This window comes from Plecotus auritus, assembly GCF_963455305.1.
Source record: "Plecotus auritus genome assembly, chromosome: 3".
Lineage (NCBI taxonomy): Eukaryota > Metazoa > Chordata > Mammalia > Chiroptera > Vespertilionidae > Plecotus > Plecotus auritus.
In genome coordinates, this window is record NC_137772.1 from 182,102,476 (window position 1) to 182,121,623 (window position 19,148).

Consider the following 19,148-nt stretch of genomic DNA (forward strand, 5'->3'; position numbering starts at 1 on the left):
TGCCACTCTGCTTACCGCCAATGGCCCCTGCCGTCCCATCCTGGCCTGATCAACCCCCGGTGACCCAAAGTCCCAGCCCCTCCTTTTTTTCTTTTCAGCGCCTCCTTGAGTGGAGGCCAGGGCCGGCTGGAAGCAAGTGTCTAGGATTTATTTGTCTTCTATAATTGAAACTTTGTAGCCTTGAGTGGAGGCCAGGGTCGGCCAGGAAGCTTGGCTTCCTCTATCGCTGGGGGCAATCCAAGCCTCCTGCTTGCTCCAGCTCCATGGCTACCGCCATTTTTTTAGGATTTATTTATCTTCTATAATTGAAACTTTGTAGCCTTGAGTGGAGGCCAGGGTGGGCGGGAAGCTTGGCTTCCTCCATTGCCGGGGCAATCCAAGCCTCCTGCTTGCTCCAGCTCTGTGGCTGGCCACCATCTTGGTTGGGTTAATTTGCATATTTGCTCCTGATTGGCTGGTGGGCATGGCTTGGCGTAGTGGAGTAATGGTTAATTTGCATGTTTCTCTTTTATTAGTGTAGATCAGGGGTGGGCAAACTTTTTGACTCGAGGGCCACAATGGGTTCTTAAACTGGACTGGAGGGCCGGAACAAAAGCATGGATGGAGTGTTTGTGTGAACTAATATAAATTCAAAGTAAAGGAGTGGAGGGGAGAGCAAGAGAACCGGATAGAACAGCTGGATCCGGCCCACGGGCCGTAGTTTGCCCAAGGCTGGTGTAGATATATATATATATATATATATATATATATATATATATATACACATATGAAACCCTCACCCAAGGATATAGAGAGGAATAAAGGGGCCAGGAGAGTGAAAGAAAGAGAGAGAGAGGAACATCAATGAGAGAGAGAAACATCAAAACATCAATTGGGCCTTCTGTATTTGCCCAACCAGGGATCGAACCCACAACCTAGGTATGTGCCCTGACTGGGAATTGAACTGGCAACCTTTCCGTGTATAGGACAACACTCAACCAACTGAGTCACTGGCCAGGCTGTTCATATATTTTTTTCCACATGGCATTCATTCATTCATTCATTCATTTGTAAACATTTATAGATATAGTTTCTGCCTTTATTGAGTTTAGAATTCTCACTTATAATTCACTTTACCAACTGTAGTATTTGGGCATATAAAGGTAGAAAGTCTAGCTATTTTTGATGATATGTAATTTATACATGAAACTCATCCTAATATCCTAATTTTTATTGTGTTAGTAGGTATTCTATTTATTTAGATATGGCAAAGTAGACTGTTAAGAGTATGGTCTATAGTGAGGAGTGCTTTAGAGATATTTTTTGTGTTTTATGGAATTAAAAATTATCTCTAAGTTTTTCTGTCAAACTATGAAGATTTTTTATGGTTACTTTTAAATTCAAAATATAGAGAAAACCATGTTATGAATGATTCTCATAGATTGGGGAAATGTTTTCTTATATATTTGTTGATTCTTAAGAAGACTAAAGAATTTTTTAAAAGGGAAATTGATTGGAAAGATTTTAGCCTGTGGTTAAAACAAAAAGCAGCTTCCTCTTTGGAAATCTCTTTTATGAGAAACTAAAATTTAAAAGTCTGGGAGTAACTTCAGGATTTCATTTAGGTACCTGATATCTCAATAAAAGAAGCAATATAAAATGATCAGATTTATTTGATAATTTTTAAGAACTAAAGGATGGCATATTCTTCTACCAAATAAAGTCCCATAATTCAGATACACAGAAATCTGCATTTTCTCATTTGAATAAACCATATAATATTTCTTCTACAAAAAATGTATTATTTCAAAAAGTTTTTTTGACTGAAGTACCACAGTTTTTATTTTTAACTTTTTTAAAGTTACAGTTTACATTAAATATTATTTTGTATTAGTTCTAGGTGTACAGCATAATAGCTAGACAATCAAATACTTTACAAAGTGTTAACCCTCAATATTTCCAGTATCCACCTGGCACAACCATAGCTATTACAACATTTTTTACTCTAATTCCTATGCTGTACTTTAAATCCCCATGACTATTTTGTAACTACCAATCTTTACTTCTCCAACCCTTCACCATTTTCACCCAGTCCCACAACACCCTCCTTCTGGCAACGATCAATTTGTTCTCTGAATCTAATGGTCTGTTTTGTTTTTTATATTGTTCTTTAGACTCGACATGTAAGTAAAATCATATAGCATTTGCCTTTCTCTGACTTATTTCACTTAGCAAAATGCTCTCTAGGACCATATATGCTGTCACAAATGTTAAGATTCCATTCTTTTTTATGGCTGAGTAATATTCCATTGTATATATGTACCACTTCTTCTTTATCCGCTCATCTACTATAGGCACTTGGGTTGCTTCCATATCTTGGCTATTATAAATAATGTTGCAATAAATATAAAGGCGCATATGTTCCTCTGAAGTAGTATTTTGGGTTTCTTTGGATATATACCCAGAAGTGGAATCGCTGAGTCATAAGGCAGTTCTATTTTTAATTTTTTGAGGTAACTCCATACCGCTTTCCACAGTGGCTGCACCAATCTACAGTCCCATCACAGTTAACGGTTCACTTATTTCCACATCCTTGCCAACACTTGCTGTTTGTTGACTTATTGATGGTAGCCATTCTACAGGTGCGAAATGATATCTCTTTATAGTTTTAATTTGCATTTCTCTGATAATTAGTGACTTTGAGCATCTTTTCATATGTCTATTAGCCATCTGTATGTCTTCTTCGGAGAAGTGTCTATTCAGATCCTTTGCCCATTTTTTAAATTGGATTTTTTTTGGGTGTTGAGTTGTATAAGTTCTTTATAAATTTTGGAAATTAACCTCATATCAGATGTATCATTAGCAAATATGTTCTCCCATTCAGTAGTTGTCCTTTCATTTTGATGATGGTTTCCTTTGCTGTGCAAAGACTTTAGTTTGATGTAGTCCTATTTTTTTCTTTTGTTTTCCGTGCCCAAAGAGATATATCAGAAAAAATAATATTAAGAGAAATGATTGAGATTTTACTGCCTTTGTTCTCTTCTAGGAGTTTTGTGGTTTTGAGATTTAGCTTTAAGTCTTTCATCCATTTTGAGTTTATTCTTGTGTATTTTGTAACAAGGTGGTCTACTTTCATTTTTTTGCATCTATCAGTCCAATTTGTCCAACACCATATATTGAATAGACTGCCTCTGTATAATTGTATTTTCCTGCCTTCTTTGTCAAATATAATCGACCATTTAAGAAAACTGGGTGACTACTAAAAACTGAAATTTGATGCAATTTGATTATGTTGGGTGCTGTGTTCATAATAAGGTTATAAATACCATTTACAGCTATGTTCTTTCCAGTTAGACCATGTTTTTCCATGTTTTTACTAATGAATGAAACTCAAGATGCCACATTTTGAGAGGGTCATAACAAAGGAGATTGGAATAAAGAGTTGGACTAGATAGATAAATTTAACCAGGAAAACAAAAAGAGAAAAACAGCTGTTTTCAAATATTTGCCCTGTGAAATTGGATGTAGTCTTACTTCAAGGTGCAGAATAAGAATTACAGGTGAATATTTCATATATGTATATCAGTTTCAGCTCAAAATGAAGAACAATAATCATATAGTTTTCCTAAAAAGAAATAGCCACTTCTTTTCCCTGTATCTTAAAAAAAAAAAAAAAGGTACAACCCTAGCCGATTTGGCTCAGTGGATAGAGTGTTGGCCTGTAGACTAAGGGGTCTCAGATTCGATTCCGGTCAAGGGCACATACCCGGGTTGTGGGCTCAATCCCCAATGTGGGGCTTGCAGGAGGCAGCCCAATCAATGATTCTTTCTCATCATTGATGTTTCTATCTCTCTCTCCCCCTCTCCCTTCCTCTCTAAAATCAATAAAAATACATTTTTAAAAAGTTACATTTTTCCATTTGTGCAAATCTCAAAATGTGTTTAGTAAACCCTCACATTTAATTAATAATTTTGATGATTATAGGTTGAAATTTTTCTTCAGAATTTCCTTATCCTCTAGCAATCTCAGCTATTATGAATTCTGGTAATCTAATTCCCAGTCTGTTGTATATACCTTTTATCTACACCTGAGCCACTGATGCTTTTGGTTTCTTCTCTTAATCCCTAGTGTTCTGATACTTCATGATGAAGTGACTTAATGTTTTCAAATTTAGTTTGCCAGGCATTCTGTAGGTCCCTCCATTAAGGAGACTGGTGTTGAGAAATTGGTTGTATTATTTCTTAGATAATTTCTATGCAAACATTTTCTTTTTCCTTTTTTTATTGTTTAAAGTATTACATATAGTAGTACATATATCTCCTTTTTTTCCCCATTGACCTTCCCCCAGCCTCCCCTACCCCCTGTCACATGCCCTCATTCCACTTCCCCAGTGTCTTGTGTCCATTGGTTGTGCTTATATGCATGCATACAAGTCCTTCGGTTGACCTCTTCCCCCCACCTCCCCAAAACTCGCCAGCCTTCCCGCTATAATTTGACAGTCTGTTCGATCTTTATTGCCTCTGTATCTATCTTTTTGTTCATCTGGTTATAATGCTCTTTATTTTCCATAAATAAGTGAGATCATGTGGTATTTTTCTTTCATTGCCTGGCTTATTTCACTTAGCATAATGCTCTCCAGTTCCATCCATGCTGCTGCAAATGGTAGGAATTCCTTCTTTTTTATAGCAGCATAGTATTCCATTGTGTAGATGTTCCATAGTTTTCTAATCTACTCATCTGCTGATGGGCATTTAGGCTGTTTCCAAATCTTAGCTATGGTGAATTGTGCTGCTATGATCATAGGGGTGCATATATCCTTTCTGATTGGTGTTTCTAGTTTCTTGGGATATATTCCTAGAAGTGGGGTTACTGGGTTCAATGGGAGTTCCATTTTCAGTTTTTTGAGGAAACTCCATACTGTTCTCCACAGTGGCTGCACCAGTCTGCATTCCCACCAGCAGTGCACCAGGGTTCCTTTTTCTCTGCATCCTCGCCAGCACTTGTCGTTGGTTGATTTGTTGATGATTGCCATTCTGACAGGTGTGAGATGGTACCGCATTGTCGTTTTGATTTGCATCTCTCTGATGATTAGTGACTTTGAGCATGTTTTCATATGTCTCTTGGCCTTCCTTCTGTCTTCTTTCGAAAAGTTTCTATTTAGGTCCGTTGCCCATTTTTTTATTGGATCATTTATCTTCCTTTTATTAAGTTGTATGAGTTCCCTGTAAAAGTTGGAGATTAAACCTTTATCAGTGATAACATTTGCAAATATGTTCTCCCATACAGTGGGCTTTCTTGTTGTTTTGTTGATGGTTTCTTTTGCTGAGCAAAAGCTTTTTATTTTAATGTAGTTCCATTTGCTTATTTTCTCTTTAGTTTCCATTGCCCTAGGAGCGGTATCGGTGAAGAAATTGCTTCGACATATGTCTGAGATTTCTCTGCCTATGGATTCTTCAAGTATTTTTATAGTTTCCTGTCTTATGTTTAAGTCCTTTATCCATTTTGAGTTTATTTTTGTGTATGGTGTAAGTTGGTGGTCTAGTTTCATTTTTTTGCGTGTATCTGTCCAATTTTCCCAACACCATTTATTGAAGAGACTGTCTTGACTCCATTGTATGTTCATGCCTCCTTTGTCAAATATTAATTGAGCTCTATGCAAACATTTTCATTGTTCTTTCTTGAACTTTTTGTAGATAATTATTAATATTCTTGGATTGATTCTCTAATTCTCTTGTTTTTATTTCCCCGTTTTAATATCCCTGTCATTTGCTTTTACTTAATGGTAAATGTCAGTGACTAAACCAATTACTGAATTATTTATTTTAGTTAAAATATTTTTAACTATCAAAAGATTTTCCTTACATTCTGATTGTTTTGAAGGGTCACAGTATTGTATTCTTGTTTTATCCAAACAACATCTACTCTCTGTCTCATTAATTACAGTTTTGTTCTATTTTGCGGGGAAATTCTCTCATTTGCCTCTTCATCCCTGGGACCCTTTCTTTAGGGTGTGAGTGACTGGTTTTCTAGTTTTCCTACTAAAGCTTTTCTTCAAAAGTTGATGAACTTCTGCACCTCATTTTTGTTTAACAGTAAAACACTAGGGAATTCATTGAAAGCTCTGCAATTGCACAGAGTTCAGTGACTGATGATTTTCCCTGCAAATCAATATTTTAAGTTCTTTTTTCTTGGAGACCCAGTTTGTCAGAGAAGAACCCCTAATGCCCTGTTTGTGAGGAAGGGTGGTACAGGCAGAGAGACGATGGGTCAAGATTCAATGTGAGAAATTCCCTTCCTTTTACCCCAGCATCCCCAGCTGAAGCCCAAGCAGTTTAAGTTCTCCAGGAAACAGGCCCCTATCTGGCTGCAGAGTAGAGGAGTCGCAGCACTACTTGGTGCTGAGTCTCTCGGGGGGTTTTGGGTACAAGTTGGCCTTGCTTCACATTGACCTCTATTCTTGTTATCCTCTCTGCTTCTTCTGAAGTTACTGAAACCTATTTTATTTACTTTGACTTTGTGGGTTGAAAACAATTGAGGAGAATAAATGAATATGTATGGTCAATCACTCCACTGTTTTTAACTGAAACTGTTTTGTGGTTTTTTTTTAACCCAATATCTATTCACCTTCTGTTTCACTTTCTCTACCTTCTCCTCACTCTGGAAATAACTTGAAGTATGTCTGATGTGTTTTTCACCATCTAGGTAAACAGTTCCCCCCCACCCCCCCCCCCAGGGAAACAGACAGGATCTTACTGAAATTCCATTGGAATGTTTACCCTCCTTATCTCACCACAGAATGAGTCTCTCTGTAAAAGTCTTGATGGTGTTCCATTCAAGTGTTTACTAGAGGAATCCATGCCACAGTTATATTTCCACTATCTCTTTTATATTTCCTCAGTATTTGGGAAAGGAAGAAAAAGAAAGGAGAAGGAGGTTTCATATGCATTTGGAATATTGAGTCAAGCACTGTTTTAGGTTCAGTCATACGTTCTCTTTAATCTTACACCAGCCCTGAGGTGTAGGTATTATTACTGCCACTTTAAGATAAGAAGACCGAGGACCAGCAAAGTTAAGTACAAGATTGCTCAGCCACTGACAACTGAGAGTCAAATGTAAATTTTTTTATTCAAGATTCCAGGCCCTTTTTATTATTCTATCCTCTACTCCTTAGTAGTAAATAATATGAACCCCCGCCTTAAATTTTAACACAAATAATTCATATTTATCTTAAGATAATTTTTAAATTAGCTTTAATTCCCTGATATATTAAATCAATCCCTAAAACATTCTTGCCTCAAAATTTTTATTGCATATGATAAAGAGACACAATTATGTGGAATGGCACATTTTAATTTCAGTTCTGACTTTTCCTTTGTCAAAGTATTCATAGAGCTCCCTTTTTATTTCTCATCTGAGAGTTCTCTGTGCATATTCCTTTCAGATCTTTATAGCCCCACTTAAAAGCAAACTTCTTGGCTTTATTTCTGTTAACTCCCACAGCTAGTACGAAAACATTTGTAGAAATGTGGAATGGTAAATCCTGCTATTCTGCGGGCACTTGATTTTAAGAATTTTGTAAATGTTACCATAGTAACTAGTGCCTTAAAAGTAAAAAAAAAATTAAAAGGTATGCTTTAGTTATTTTCCTGGTCTCTTTACCTTTCCATAGTCTGCCCACACTGGATAGAGGGATGTGCTCTGTTTCCTACAGGAAGGCAGATGCTCATGATTCTGACGGAAGCTCCTAGGGGGTGAGGCAGGAATGGGGTTTTCATCATGGGATGTGCCATATGGTCTTACAAGTCCTATGTGCTGTGATTTGTATAAAGACATCCAGAAAAAGTAAATTCACAGTAATGGCCCCAAAAGGATAGTTAAAACTAGACAAGATTTATATTATTCTCATACGGGCAATAACATTTTTTCCCTCTTAATCATATAATTATAAAGATTTGTGTTATTCAATGAGTCAATAAAAACTCCAAACAGGAACTCTTTAGATTAGTTCCACTTGCTAAACAGATTTTATAGGGAAGTTTGAAATGTGTATTACCCCTTTTTAGTACAAACAAACTACATACTATTAGAAAGATAAAAGAATACATTACAAGTTTTAAACTAATGGCAGTTTTTCCTGAGTGTTTCTTGTTACAGATGGTGCTTAACATTTTGAATTAGAATCACAATTTCTGTTGCTTCTAGCAAATAAACCTTCATTCAGTAATGTTTGCAGGTTTATAATGATTGCTTATCAAATCTTACTATTGGACAAAACGAATCTAATAATAGAGTAATTATGAGATAACTGGGTGACTTTTCATGCTGATTTATTTTATGTGTGGGAAATAATATTGTATGATAAGTGAAAATTTCTGTATAAAGTACTTGCATGAGTTATTGCAATTTTCATCCAGGTTTTATATTTGAAAATGAAAAAAATCACAAAACTTTTCCAAAGTCATAATTTAGACAATATTAACAATTAGATTATAAAATATATTTAAATATTATTTCCAGTTGAATAAGCCATATTGCATTGACTAGCTTAAAACTTTAAATCTATTGTGAGTATATAAATCTATACACATATATGTTCAAAAGTAAAATTTTATAGAAGATAATTTTACAATTCCAGTATTATAAAGATATGAAAGTAATGAAAGTTTACAGGATGTTATTAAGCATATATTTCTTTGACCATTAAGTTGGAACTCAGCATTTTTTCAAATCTGCCTTAAAAATTTTTTAAATGTCTGAAGGTGTCAGTTTTACATATAATCAATACAATAGAATAAAATATTTTAGTGATGAATATTTTTAAAACCAAATGCTGTCTTGGTTTATTAAAGCTGCATAATCAAAGGATGTCTGTAACAGGTTAAAAAGGAAAATTTCAAACTCCATTAAACTTTAAAACTCTTAGTATAATCTTTCAGGAAATACTATGAATGGGGTCCCTGTTGATAGATTTAGTATCTCACTCCTTAGTGCACATATGTGTTGAATTAAAGGAACAGTAGCAGCAGTATTTTACAGATTTGACACTTTATCTTAATATGCATATTTTATCTTTTTCTGTTTGTTTTTGTTTAAACAGAGGGGTACCTTACTCTATGTGGATGTTTTATTCTAGTCTAACTACTTTAATGTCTTACTTCTCTAATAATTGAGGAGCTCAGTTTAAAAGTGTTCCACCACTGTAGATAATGCCCTTAATTATGAAGCAATTGTATAAAACTTCTGAGATTTTACTATAGTGAGAGGTTTTTCTCTTAGATATGTAGGTATCATTAGCTTCCTAAAGATTTCAAAACCATGTTGTTCCTGGGGCTTAGATATAGCCTCTATTTTATTTAGAAAATGTTATAGGCTTCTTAAAAATTGGAAAGAAAGAAAAAACACATATATGCATAGATGCATACATGGAGTATAATATCTAATACATATTATCTAATTTCTGGTCTATATTGACCTGAAACTCTATCAATTCCATATTTAATTTGTCATTTCATAGACATACCTCTTGTTTCATAATCTATACCAATAAAAGGGTAATATGCAAATGGTCGTGATGCCTTCATGCTGTGACAACCGATCAGCAGCAGGCTGTGTGCGTGACAGGCATGGGTGGGCAGGGCTGCATGCATAGTGAGGCCGGGGGACGTGAGGCTGCGTCCCTCACCAGGCGCCAGCCAGGGACATGCTGCTGTTATTGCTTATTTCTTAATAAATCTATATATTATTTCCATACACATTTTATTGATTTTCTTTCATCTCTGACACTTCTATTATAGAGAAAGGGCAAATAGCAATATTAAAATATTTCCTCTAATTAATTCCCTTTTAATGTGCACGAATTTCGTGCACCGGGCCACTAGTAGTATTATAAAGGCATTTTACATAATCACCAAAACATCATTTAATAAAATCTTTACCAAAATAGCTACGATTAAAATTTTTCCATTAAAAAAATTCAACTTTGCTACAGAAACATGAAATAGCTTGGTTTAGAAAAAGTGCAAAACAAAAATAAATACTACATGTACCTATACTGAGAAACTCATTGATACTCTGGACTTTTCCTGAAGACTAGGGAATTTCCTTGAGATGAAGGAAAACACTAATCCCCTCAAGGTATTCCAAGAGAGACACCCTATACCTAATTATGTTTTAGCTATTCCAATATGTTTGTTTTTAAGTCAGAATCACTCCATTTTATGCATTTTAAACTGATGCTTCTTATTCAGATGAATTTGTTCTGATGGAAATGATTTATGGTTTGTAATGAGAGGGTTAGACTTGTACTGTGTAATGATTACATTTCTGTGAGTTTAACTCTCCTAAAGCAAAAATCGTGTGAATTCTTTGTCACGGGGTAGTAGGTTTTCCTTGGTTGTCTGAAGAAATTAGCTAATATCTGCCATGCAGTGAACAGTTGGGTAGGTGTGATACCCAGCCACATGGCTGTGAGCTTTTATGCTTTTTTGTTTATCCTTACCTGAGGATATTTTTTCCATGGATTTTTAGAGAGTGGAACGGAGAGGGAGGGAGAGAGAAATATGAGAGAGACACATCTACTGGTTGCCTCCCGCATTCACCCAGACCAGTGCTGGAGGATCCAGCCTGTGTGCCCTTGACCTGAATCAAACCTGAGACCCTTCAGTCTGCAGGCCAATGCTCTAACCACTGAGATAAACCAGTGAGGGCAAGATGACTATGGACCTGTGACAGATGTCATATCTAAAAATAAAGTAAAAATTTGTTTCTTTACATGATTGATGACGTATGAGGTTTATGTTTTGAAAAAGCAATTAGAAAATTCCAAATATTTTGAAAAGCAAAGTGAAAGTTATTAGCAATTCACCACTTATTTTTATATGGTTTAGTATTTTCTTGTTAGTCTTTTTTTTTTTTTTTTGTCTAATAGCAACATTAGAAAACTAAAATTAAGGCAAATGACTGAGAGAAAATTTATTATATTTATGTCTAGTTAGATTATTTAGGATAGGTGAAAAACAAATTGCCATAATTTTTAACCATCCATGAAGTGGTTTGTGACTAAGCAATATTGAATAAAATGTTTACAATAGTATTATCACATTTTGAAATATTCTGTTTAACTTTAAATATTTCCTGATCAGCAAATGGAGAGGAGTGTTAAGAGGAGCAATAGTTTTATTGTTATAAGATACCTCTAGTTCTGATTAATTGACCTTGAATGACTAACTGACCTCTGCTGATGTTATTTATTTTAACAATTTTTAAATTATAGTTGACATACAACATTGTATTCATTTCAGATGTGTAATATAGTGATTGGACACTTATATACCTTACAAAGTTATTGCCACAATATGACTAGCACCCACCTGGCACCCTACACAGTTATTATGATATTATTGACCATATTCCCTATGCTACACTTTACATCTCTGTGACTTATTTTATAATTGGCAGTTTGTACTTCTTAATCCCTTCACATTTTCCACCCATTTTCTACCTGCCTCCTGTCTGACAGCCATCAATTTGTTCTTTGTGCATCTATTTCTGTTTTGTTTATTCATTATTTTTTATTTTAGATTCCACATATATGTGAAATCATATATTTGTCTTTCTTGGTCTGACTTATTTAGCATCATACTCTCTAGGTCCATCCATGTTGTCGCAAATGGAAAGATTTTATTCTTTTTATGGCTGAGTAGTATTCTATTGTGTATACCACATTTCTTTATCCATTCATCTGTTGATGGACACTTAGGTTGCCTCCATATCTTGGCTATTGTAAATAATTCTGCAGTGAACATAGGGTGTTTGGGACTTTTCAGATAAACACCCAGAAGTGGGTTTGCTGGGTCATATGATAGTCCTATTTTTAAATTTTTGAGGCTTTTTCATAATTTGTGCACCGGGCCTCTAGTAATTAATAAATGATAATAAAAGTATAAACTCTGTGTTTTTGCATGCTCACAACTATGAACTTACTTTTGTCCACCCTGTATTTGGGCTGATTGCCCCTTATTGGATACATCATTTGCAAATTTCTTCCATTCAGTAAGTTTCATTTTTGTTTAGTCGATGGTTTCTTCACAGTGCAAAAGCTCTTTAGCTTGATGTAGTCCCCCAATATTTATTTTCACTTTGTTGCATTTACCCTAGAGGCACATCCAAAATATCTAAGACCAGTGTCAAATAGTTTATAACCTATGTTTTTCTAAGACTTTTACAGTTTCAGGTCTTATATTTAAGTCTTTAAACCATTTCAAGTTTATATTGTGTATGGTTGTTAGAAAGCAGTTGTTTACTTTTTTTTTTGCATGTATCTGTTTAGTTTTCCAAGCACCGTTTACTGAAGAGATTGCCTTTACCCAACTGTATTTTCTTACCTCCTTTCTCATAGATTAATTTACCATATAAGCATGGTTTTATTTCTGGGCCCTCTATTTCATCCCATTGATCTATGTACCATACTGTTTGATTATAATAGTTTGTAGTATAGATTGAAATCAGTGAGTGTTATACCTCCATCTTTGTTTTTTCTCAATAGCTTTGGTTATTCAGGGTCTTTTTTTGTTCCATATATTTTTAGGATTATTCTAATTTTGTGAAAAAAAATGCCATTTATATTTTGATAAGGATTGCATTGCATTGAATCTATAGATTGCTTTGGGTAAATATTCTTCCAGTTTATGAGCACAGAATATCCTTCCAGTTATTTGTTTTCCTGTTCAGTTTCTTTCATTATGTCTTATGGTTTTCAGAGAATAGGTCTTTTACCTCCTTAGTTAAATTTATTCTTGGGTATATTATTCTTTTTAAAAATATATTTTTATTGATTTCATAGAGGGAGAGAAAGATAGAAACATCAATGATGGAGAGTCACCAATCTGCTGCCTCCTGCATGCCCCCTCCTGGGGATCGAGCCCATGTGCCCTGACAGGGAATTGAACCATGACCTCCTGGTTCATAGGTCAATGCCCAACCACTGAGCCACACCAGCTTGGCTATGATTCTTTTTGATGCAATTGTAAATAGGATTGTTTTCTTAATTTCTCTTTCTGATCATTTGTTATTAGTATATTAAAATACAACAGATTTCTGAATATTAATTTCTATCCTACAACTTTATTGAGTTATAAATAGTTTTTTAGTGGAATCTTTAAGGTTATATAGTATCATTCTATCTCAAATAGGGATTTTTATTTCCTTTGCTTATCTGATTGCTGTGCCTAGGATATTCAATACAATGTTCAATAAAAGTGGTGAGAATAGGTATTCTTATTTTTAGAGTTTTCTGAGTTTGGCGATTTTCTTTATCCTTACCTAAATATTTATATGAAATAGATACTATTTTACCAAAATTACATATGAAAAATAGAGGTTGAGTGAGGTTAAATAAATTACCTATGGTTAGCCAGCTTGTAAAGTCTATAAAAGCCATTTTATGCATAACTAAGGTCAGGCTACTTTATTGCCTATTAAGTTATATACCAATTCTCTTAGTGTGTTTCCCACTATTGTCAGAGAGGATAGAAAATCAGGTAAGCATAATAGTTTATGATAGTCTACACACACACACATACACACACACAAGGTTTTCCATTTTCTAGACCTGAAGATAAATTTTATTTCCTTATTTTGTTTAGCAATTTAAGTTTCCAGAGCTAATCAAGTGTCTCACAAATTAAGTCAATTCATTCACTCTTCTGTAGTGATTTTTTTCTAATTCCTTTTCTTTAAAAAAATTAGTTTTATTGATTTTAGAGAGGAAGGGTGGGAGAGAAACACCGATGAGAGAAAAACATCAATGGTTTCCTCCTGCATGACCCCCACTGGGGATTGAGCCCACAACCAGGTATGAGCCCTGACCAGGAATTGAACCCGTGACCTCTTGGTGCATGGGTTGACACTCAACCCCTGAGACACACCGGTCAGGCTGAAGTATTATATGTAAACAAATGAAGCAATAATCCACATTTCAAATATCAAAAGTAATCTTATTCTGTAATATACAACTAAACTTTAAAATAAAAATAGAGTTGTCTCAAAGTTAATCATGTTAAGAGTGGACTGATTGATTTCAGTTCTCACCTTGGTATTGAAAGTGCCAATAACCTACATAACTGCAGAATCTATTACAGTCTGAGCACTTATAAATTTTGTATTTGTTTAGAATGTCCTGTTTTCCATAAGTAGACAGTTGTCTTCACCTAATTTATAGGAATGGTTAATGTAAGTTGCTTGCATTTAATGCTGCCACTTCTGAAGAGCATATCTACTATTCCATAGTAGTTATGAAAAAAATCTGAGAATTTAAGATTATGTCAACTAAGAATGATAGAGGATTTTTAAGAAAAATTCTTTGCACAAGAATACTTTAATTATACAGCATTAATAAAAGTTCAAGGGAATAGGATGGTTTCAGAGGCATAACAAATAAACAAAAGATTGCTGGGGTACAAGAAAAAAGAACTGGCATGTTGGGTATTCCTACTAAATGGGGTATTTTTGTGGAATCTTTACAACTCAGAATGTACTGTGGTTTGAGAGAGGGAAGGTAGCAAGTCACTATTTACACTAATATTGCCTCATTCCAACTAATACATCATTCTTGGTATAACATGTTCTTTTTTTACTTAAATCCCTACATGGATTTAATCAGATATGATAACATAGTTATTTTTCTTCTAATATTGGAGAAAGCGAGCTCTGCTTTAAAAGCGAAACAAAGATATAATCTATGTTGCAATACTTTAATTTTCTATTTTTTTGTCTTTCTTCTAGAGGAACTTGAGTTTATTAACCAATAAATATTTTTCATGGAATTTAAAATGTTTTAATAAGTTATTTTATAGTTTAGTAAAAACAAATAAAATTTGTTTATACCAAGGATTGACCTCAGTTAATCAGCTGATATTTATTGTACTTGACATTTTGTGGGTGATCTAAAAGTTCCTTGACCTACAGAAGGCTGGGTAGATGAAGCATGTGGCAAAAATAGAAAATGAAGTGATAAAAACAGAGTGAGCCTCAGACAGAAGGAGTTCAGAGAAATGGAAGACTGATATGTGTTTACCCTAGAAATGGGGTTGACTCAGAACTTTAAGGATAAGATTTAGAAAGCTGGGAAGTGATTAATGAGGTAAAAGGAAGCATCTGAATAAGGCACTGCTGTTGAGTGACTATGTCACATTAAAGAGAAGTGATTACATTATCCCTGAGTAGAGCAAAGGTTGCATGATAGAAAGTAAGGTTGGAAAGGTGTGTTAACTGAAATTTGGTGGGTGAAGAAAGCAAGAAAGAATACTAAGTTTTGGGTTTTACTATTAAAGACAATAAAGAGCCTTTGCCAGTTCTTGAGGGACGAAGAAGAGGAAGAATCAAAGATGGCCTCAAGTTAGAATATGCAGTTTTGTGGAGAATAATCTTAATTTTGATAGTGTATTGCAGTGTCCAACTTTATAGGCCATTCACAGATACTGCCTATAGAGAAAAATCTTTAATGTCTCTCTCCTCTTACATTACATAGTTTTGTAAATGAATTGGTTATTCCTATAAACAGTTTACTGCACACTTACTGAGTGATTCTTGGATTCTTGGCACTGTTAAAAGAACTCAGAAGTTTGCAAATCAGACACACAGGAGCAATATCTAGATAAGGCATATCGAAATATATAAAACCATTCATCTTTGTTCATCAACAAACCTACTTCTTCAAGACTGAGTTTAAATATTAATTTTTCCTTTAGTACTTATAAAATAACGCAGAAAGAAATGACCAGTTCCCATGAATTTCTTAAGTCTATTATAATTTTTATTGTATAATTTTAATGATTTTTAGTGTCTTATGTTTTTTTCTCTGATCTTTATTGGGTTTAATATTTAAGATATTCCCTGCCATTATTAACTTAATAGGTATATGTGTTATTTAGATTATGAATACTTTGAGGGTAAATTTAGGGCAAAAGCAAGAGATGGTATTTAATGAATCTGCAATTCTTGGTATATTGTAGAAAGTGATATTTATAATGAATAAAATAACATTCATTTTTCACAAGTACTACTGTGTTGCCATAATTAATATTCACAATAATTACTACATTTTAAAGATGGGCTAACATGGAGAGTAATGAATTTTCTTTTGTTCAAATGGTTACAATTTTAAAGTTAGAAACAATAACACACCTTAGGAGAAAAACTCTCTTCTCTATGTGAATATGCATGTATACTCCCTGATAGTATATGCTTAATACTTGAAGATATATGATGTTTTGGGTATAAAATATGTTATACTCTTGGAAAAATAAACAGTGAACTAAAGAAACAGACAGGGAAGTGCCTAAGACAAGTGACCAAAATGAGTAGAGCATATAGCTAGGTCTGAAAAAGATAGTCAATCGCAGGAAAGAATGTACACTTAATACAGTTTAGGAGACCTGTAGATATGTTCACAAATTAAGTGTGTTAGTGGAATGTAAAGGCTGTATGTGTTAATGGGAAGAGAAGAGAACATCTCAGATATGATAACAATAAGTCAATACTCAAGACAACAATTTAAATTAATTGTCTACACAAATGGGATTTAGTATTGCAGGTAATATAAAAAGGTAAATTATTCCCAAACTATTTTCAATTTACAATATTTTAAGCATCAAATAATCTGCATTAGTCTAAAAGTCTTTGAACTCAGAATATACATAAAATGTATAATATATTATCTAAGGTCCTCAGAACTTGGGATATGTTTCTAAATGAAACCATATGTGAGCAGCTGTCTCAGAGTTATGAGAGGACTTGTCTGGAATTTGCATCTTCTTTGCTTAACTTTTCCCTGGTGCATATATCATGCTCACATGTGTAAGTGTCCTCTCTGAGACTATGTGAAGGAAAACAATAGAAGAGGAAGCTGATATTTCCTAAAGATGCACCATGGGTGATGGGTCTGAGTTAGACATTTCATATTCTTTATCTCATGTCTCATGTTAATCTTCATAATAAACCCTTAATATTGGTGGTGTTATCCCCATTTTATAAGTGAAGAAACCGAGGCTTGGACAGGTGATAAAACGTGCCTAAAGTTACCCCACTAGGACTAGTTAGTGGCAGAGCTGGTATTTAATGCCGAGCCCAAGCTCTCTCTACTACATAGTCCTGGCCTCACTCATGAAATGGCAACTGGCTAAAACAAATTCAAATCATTGTTTATCTATATCTTTACAGAGATTTTAGTCATTTTGTTTTGTACTAAACACTAGTATATTGGAAGACTGATGGTAAAGAGATACATCTTCCAGGTTGATGCAAAAACCAAGCCAGAACCGAATTGTACTTTAAAAACACATTTTCAGCTTTCTCAATTAGTTGTCTGCATCAAGAGATCACTGCATTTTTTTCAAACATCCCAAACATACTTTGCAGTGTGAAAAAGCATATAGGGTTAAAAATAGAAAAGCTGGTGACTATACAAAACTGAGAGCAAGTTTTTGTTGGATTATGTGTGATAACAGGAGTTAACCTCAGATAGTCTTAAATCCTAAAAGATCTAAAAGCATTTATGTGCCAGAAAAGTGCTTGGTATATTGTAGACAATATTTTTAATAGAATAAAAAAATAATTTATGATATCAACATTAACCCAGGGTGTACTGGCAACTTTTCAATTCTGTCTAATTAGAAATATCAAAGCAATGAGGTTTTGATTGCTTTATGTTACATACTTCTTGTAGATAAATTTAAATTAAGATAAAATGAATCAAGTGCATTTGTATTTGTCTTCTAGTGTTCAGCTTCTTGTGGTAAAGGTTTAAAGTACCGTGAGGTGCTTTGTGTTGACCAAGTTCAAGGGAAATTAGAAGAAAAGTACTGCAGTCATCTCCAGAAACCTCGAACTCACAAAGCTTGTAGATCTGGCAGGTGCCCTGCATGGAAAGCCAAAAGATGGAAGGAGGTATGTGATGTATTTTTATAATTATATAAATTTAAAGAGAATATCTTTGCATTTAAAGAGGATATCTTAATTTATTCCGTATGCTTTGAATAACCTTGAAAGTTTTATTCCACCAAAATGTGCTTTTTTTCCGTTATACATTTTTTGTACTAATCTCTGAATTAATGCTGTACAGTGTTAACCACATTTGCTAACTGTCTAGTTAAATAACAAATTAGTCATTTAATTTTTTTTGTGTGGCTGTAAACTTTATAAGAAATTCTATTACTGAATACTAGTGGGGTTACTGATGATCATAATATTGTTCCAGGTACCTTAACAGGAAATACATAGGATGAGGTATTTAGTAACTGCCTTGTTTCCACACCAAAGTCTTGGGTTTGAGCTAATGTTGAATCTTAGTTAAGTTCCAGAGGAATTTTAACTGGAGGTTGAAAGTTAAGTGACAGAACTGGGTGCCCAGCCCTAACTAAGATTAGAATCACACACACTTGGAAAACTCAGCAAAAAATGAAGCTGGTACACAGCTGGCATCCAGGCTGAGAACTCAATTTATAAAAGAAGGATGAATACCTGCCCTGGCATACTCAGGGAAGTAAGCTCAAAAATCTAAATTGGGGGAGGCAGATCTTTCAGCATGGTTGTCAAGTAAAGACCAGCTTGGGAAAGGTAGGAGTCAAGGCCACGAATGAAGTCAGAAACTTTAACTAGAACAACTGTCCGAGGCCTGATTCCAATGAGTTTGGGCTTTCAACTCGGCCTCTGGCTGCTCTTAGCGGTACCTTAGGGTGCTTACACATTCCTTAAAGGGCCTAGTCCTGCAACAGGAAAAAGAAACCAGTTTTCTGCTGATGGAGCTCCCTTATCTCTGTCTGATGTTGGAAATATGTTTATTAGAAAAATTGGGGTTCCCCTGGACTTCTAAGTCATCACCATCTACTCGGTGGGTTCATAGCCTTGGTGCAGGGCACCGGGTTTTGAGTGCCGTGGGGTCAAAGTGTTTTCAGTGAATAAAAAAGCCCCCAAATGCAGTGAGCATCTCAGGTTCCTTTGTAGGAGAGGTAGCCTCAGTGACTGAGAAATGGGGTTAATGTTTGACTGAAAAGTATGGGCAGACGCACCTGTTTTTTAATCCCTCAGAGCAAACATTCTCAAACATTTGCTTCTACATGTAACTTTAGTAAGGGAAATAACACCATTCTTAATGGTTTAGCAGAGGCCATGA

The 19,148-nt window shown here is 34.6% G+C and overlaps 1 protein-coding gene across 1 annotated transcript in view; it reads left to right on the forward strand.

Annotated features, from left to right (window-relative positions):
* Window positions 1-19,148, forward strand: part of ADAMTS20 (ADAM metallopeptidase with thrombospondin type 1 motif 20) — a gene marked incomplete at its 5' end in the record, with an annotated part of 176,311 nt that overhangs the window by 112,473 nt on the left and 44,690 nt on the right. The window contains one exon of the mRNA XM_080659619.1: window positions 17,756-17,923. Coding sequence (XP_080515745.1) covers window positions 17,756-17,923 — 168 coding nt within the window. The remainder of the gene's footprint in view (window positions 1-17,755; window positions 17,924-19,148) is intronic.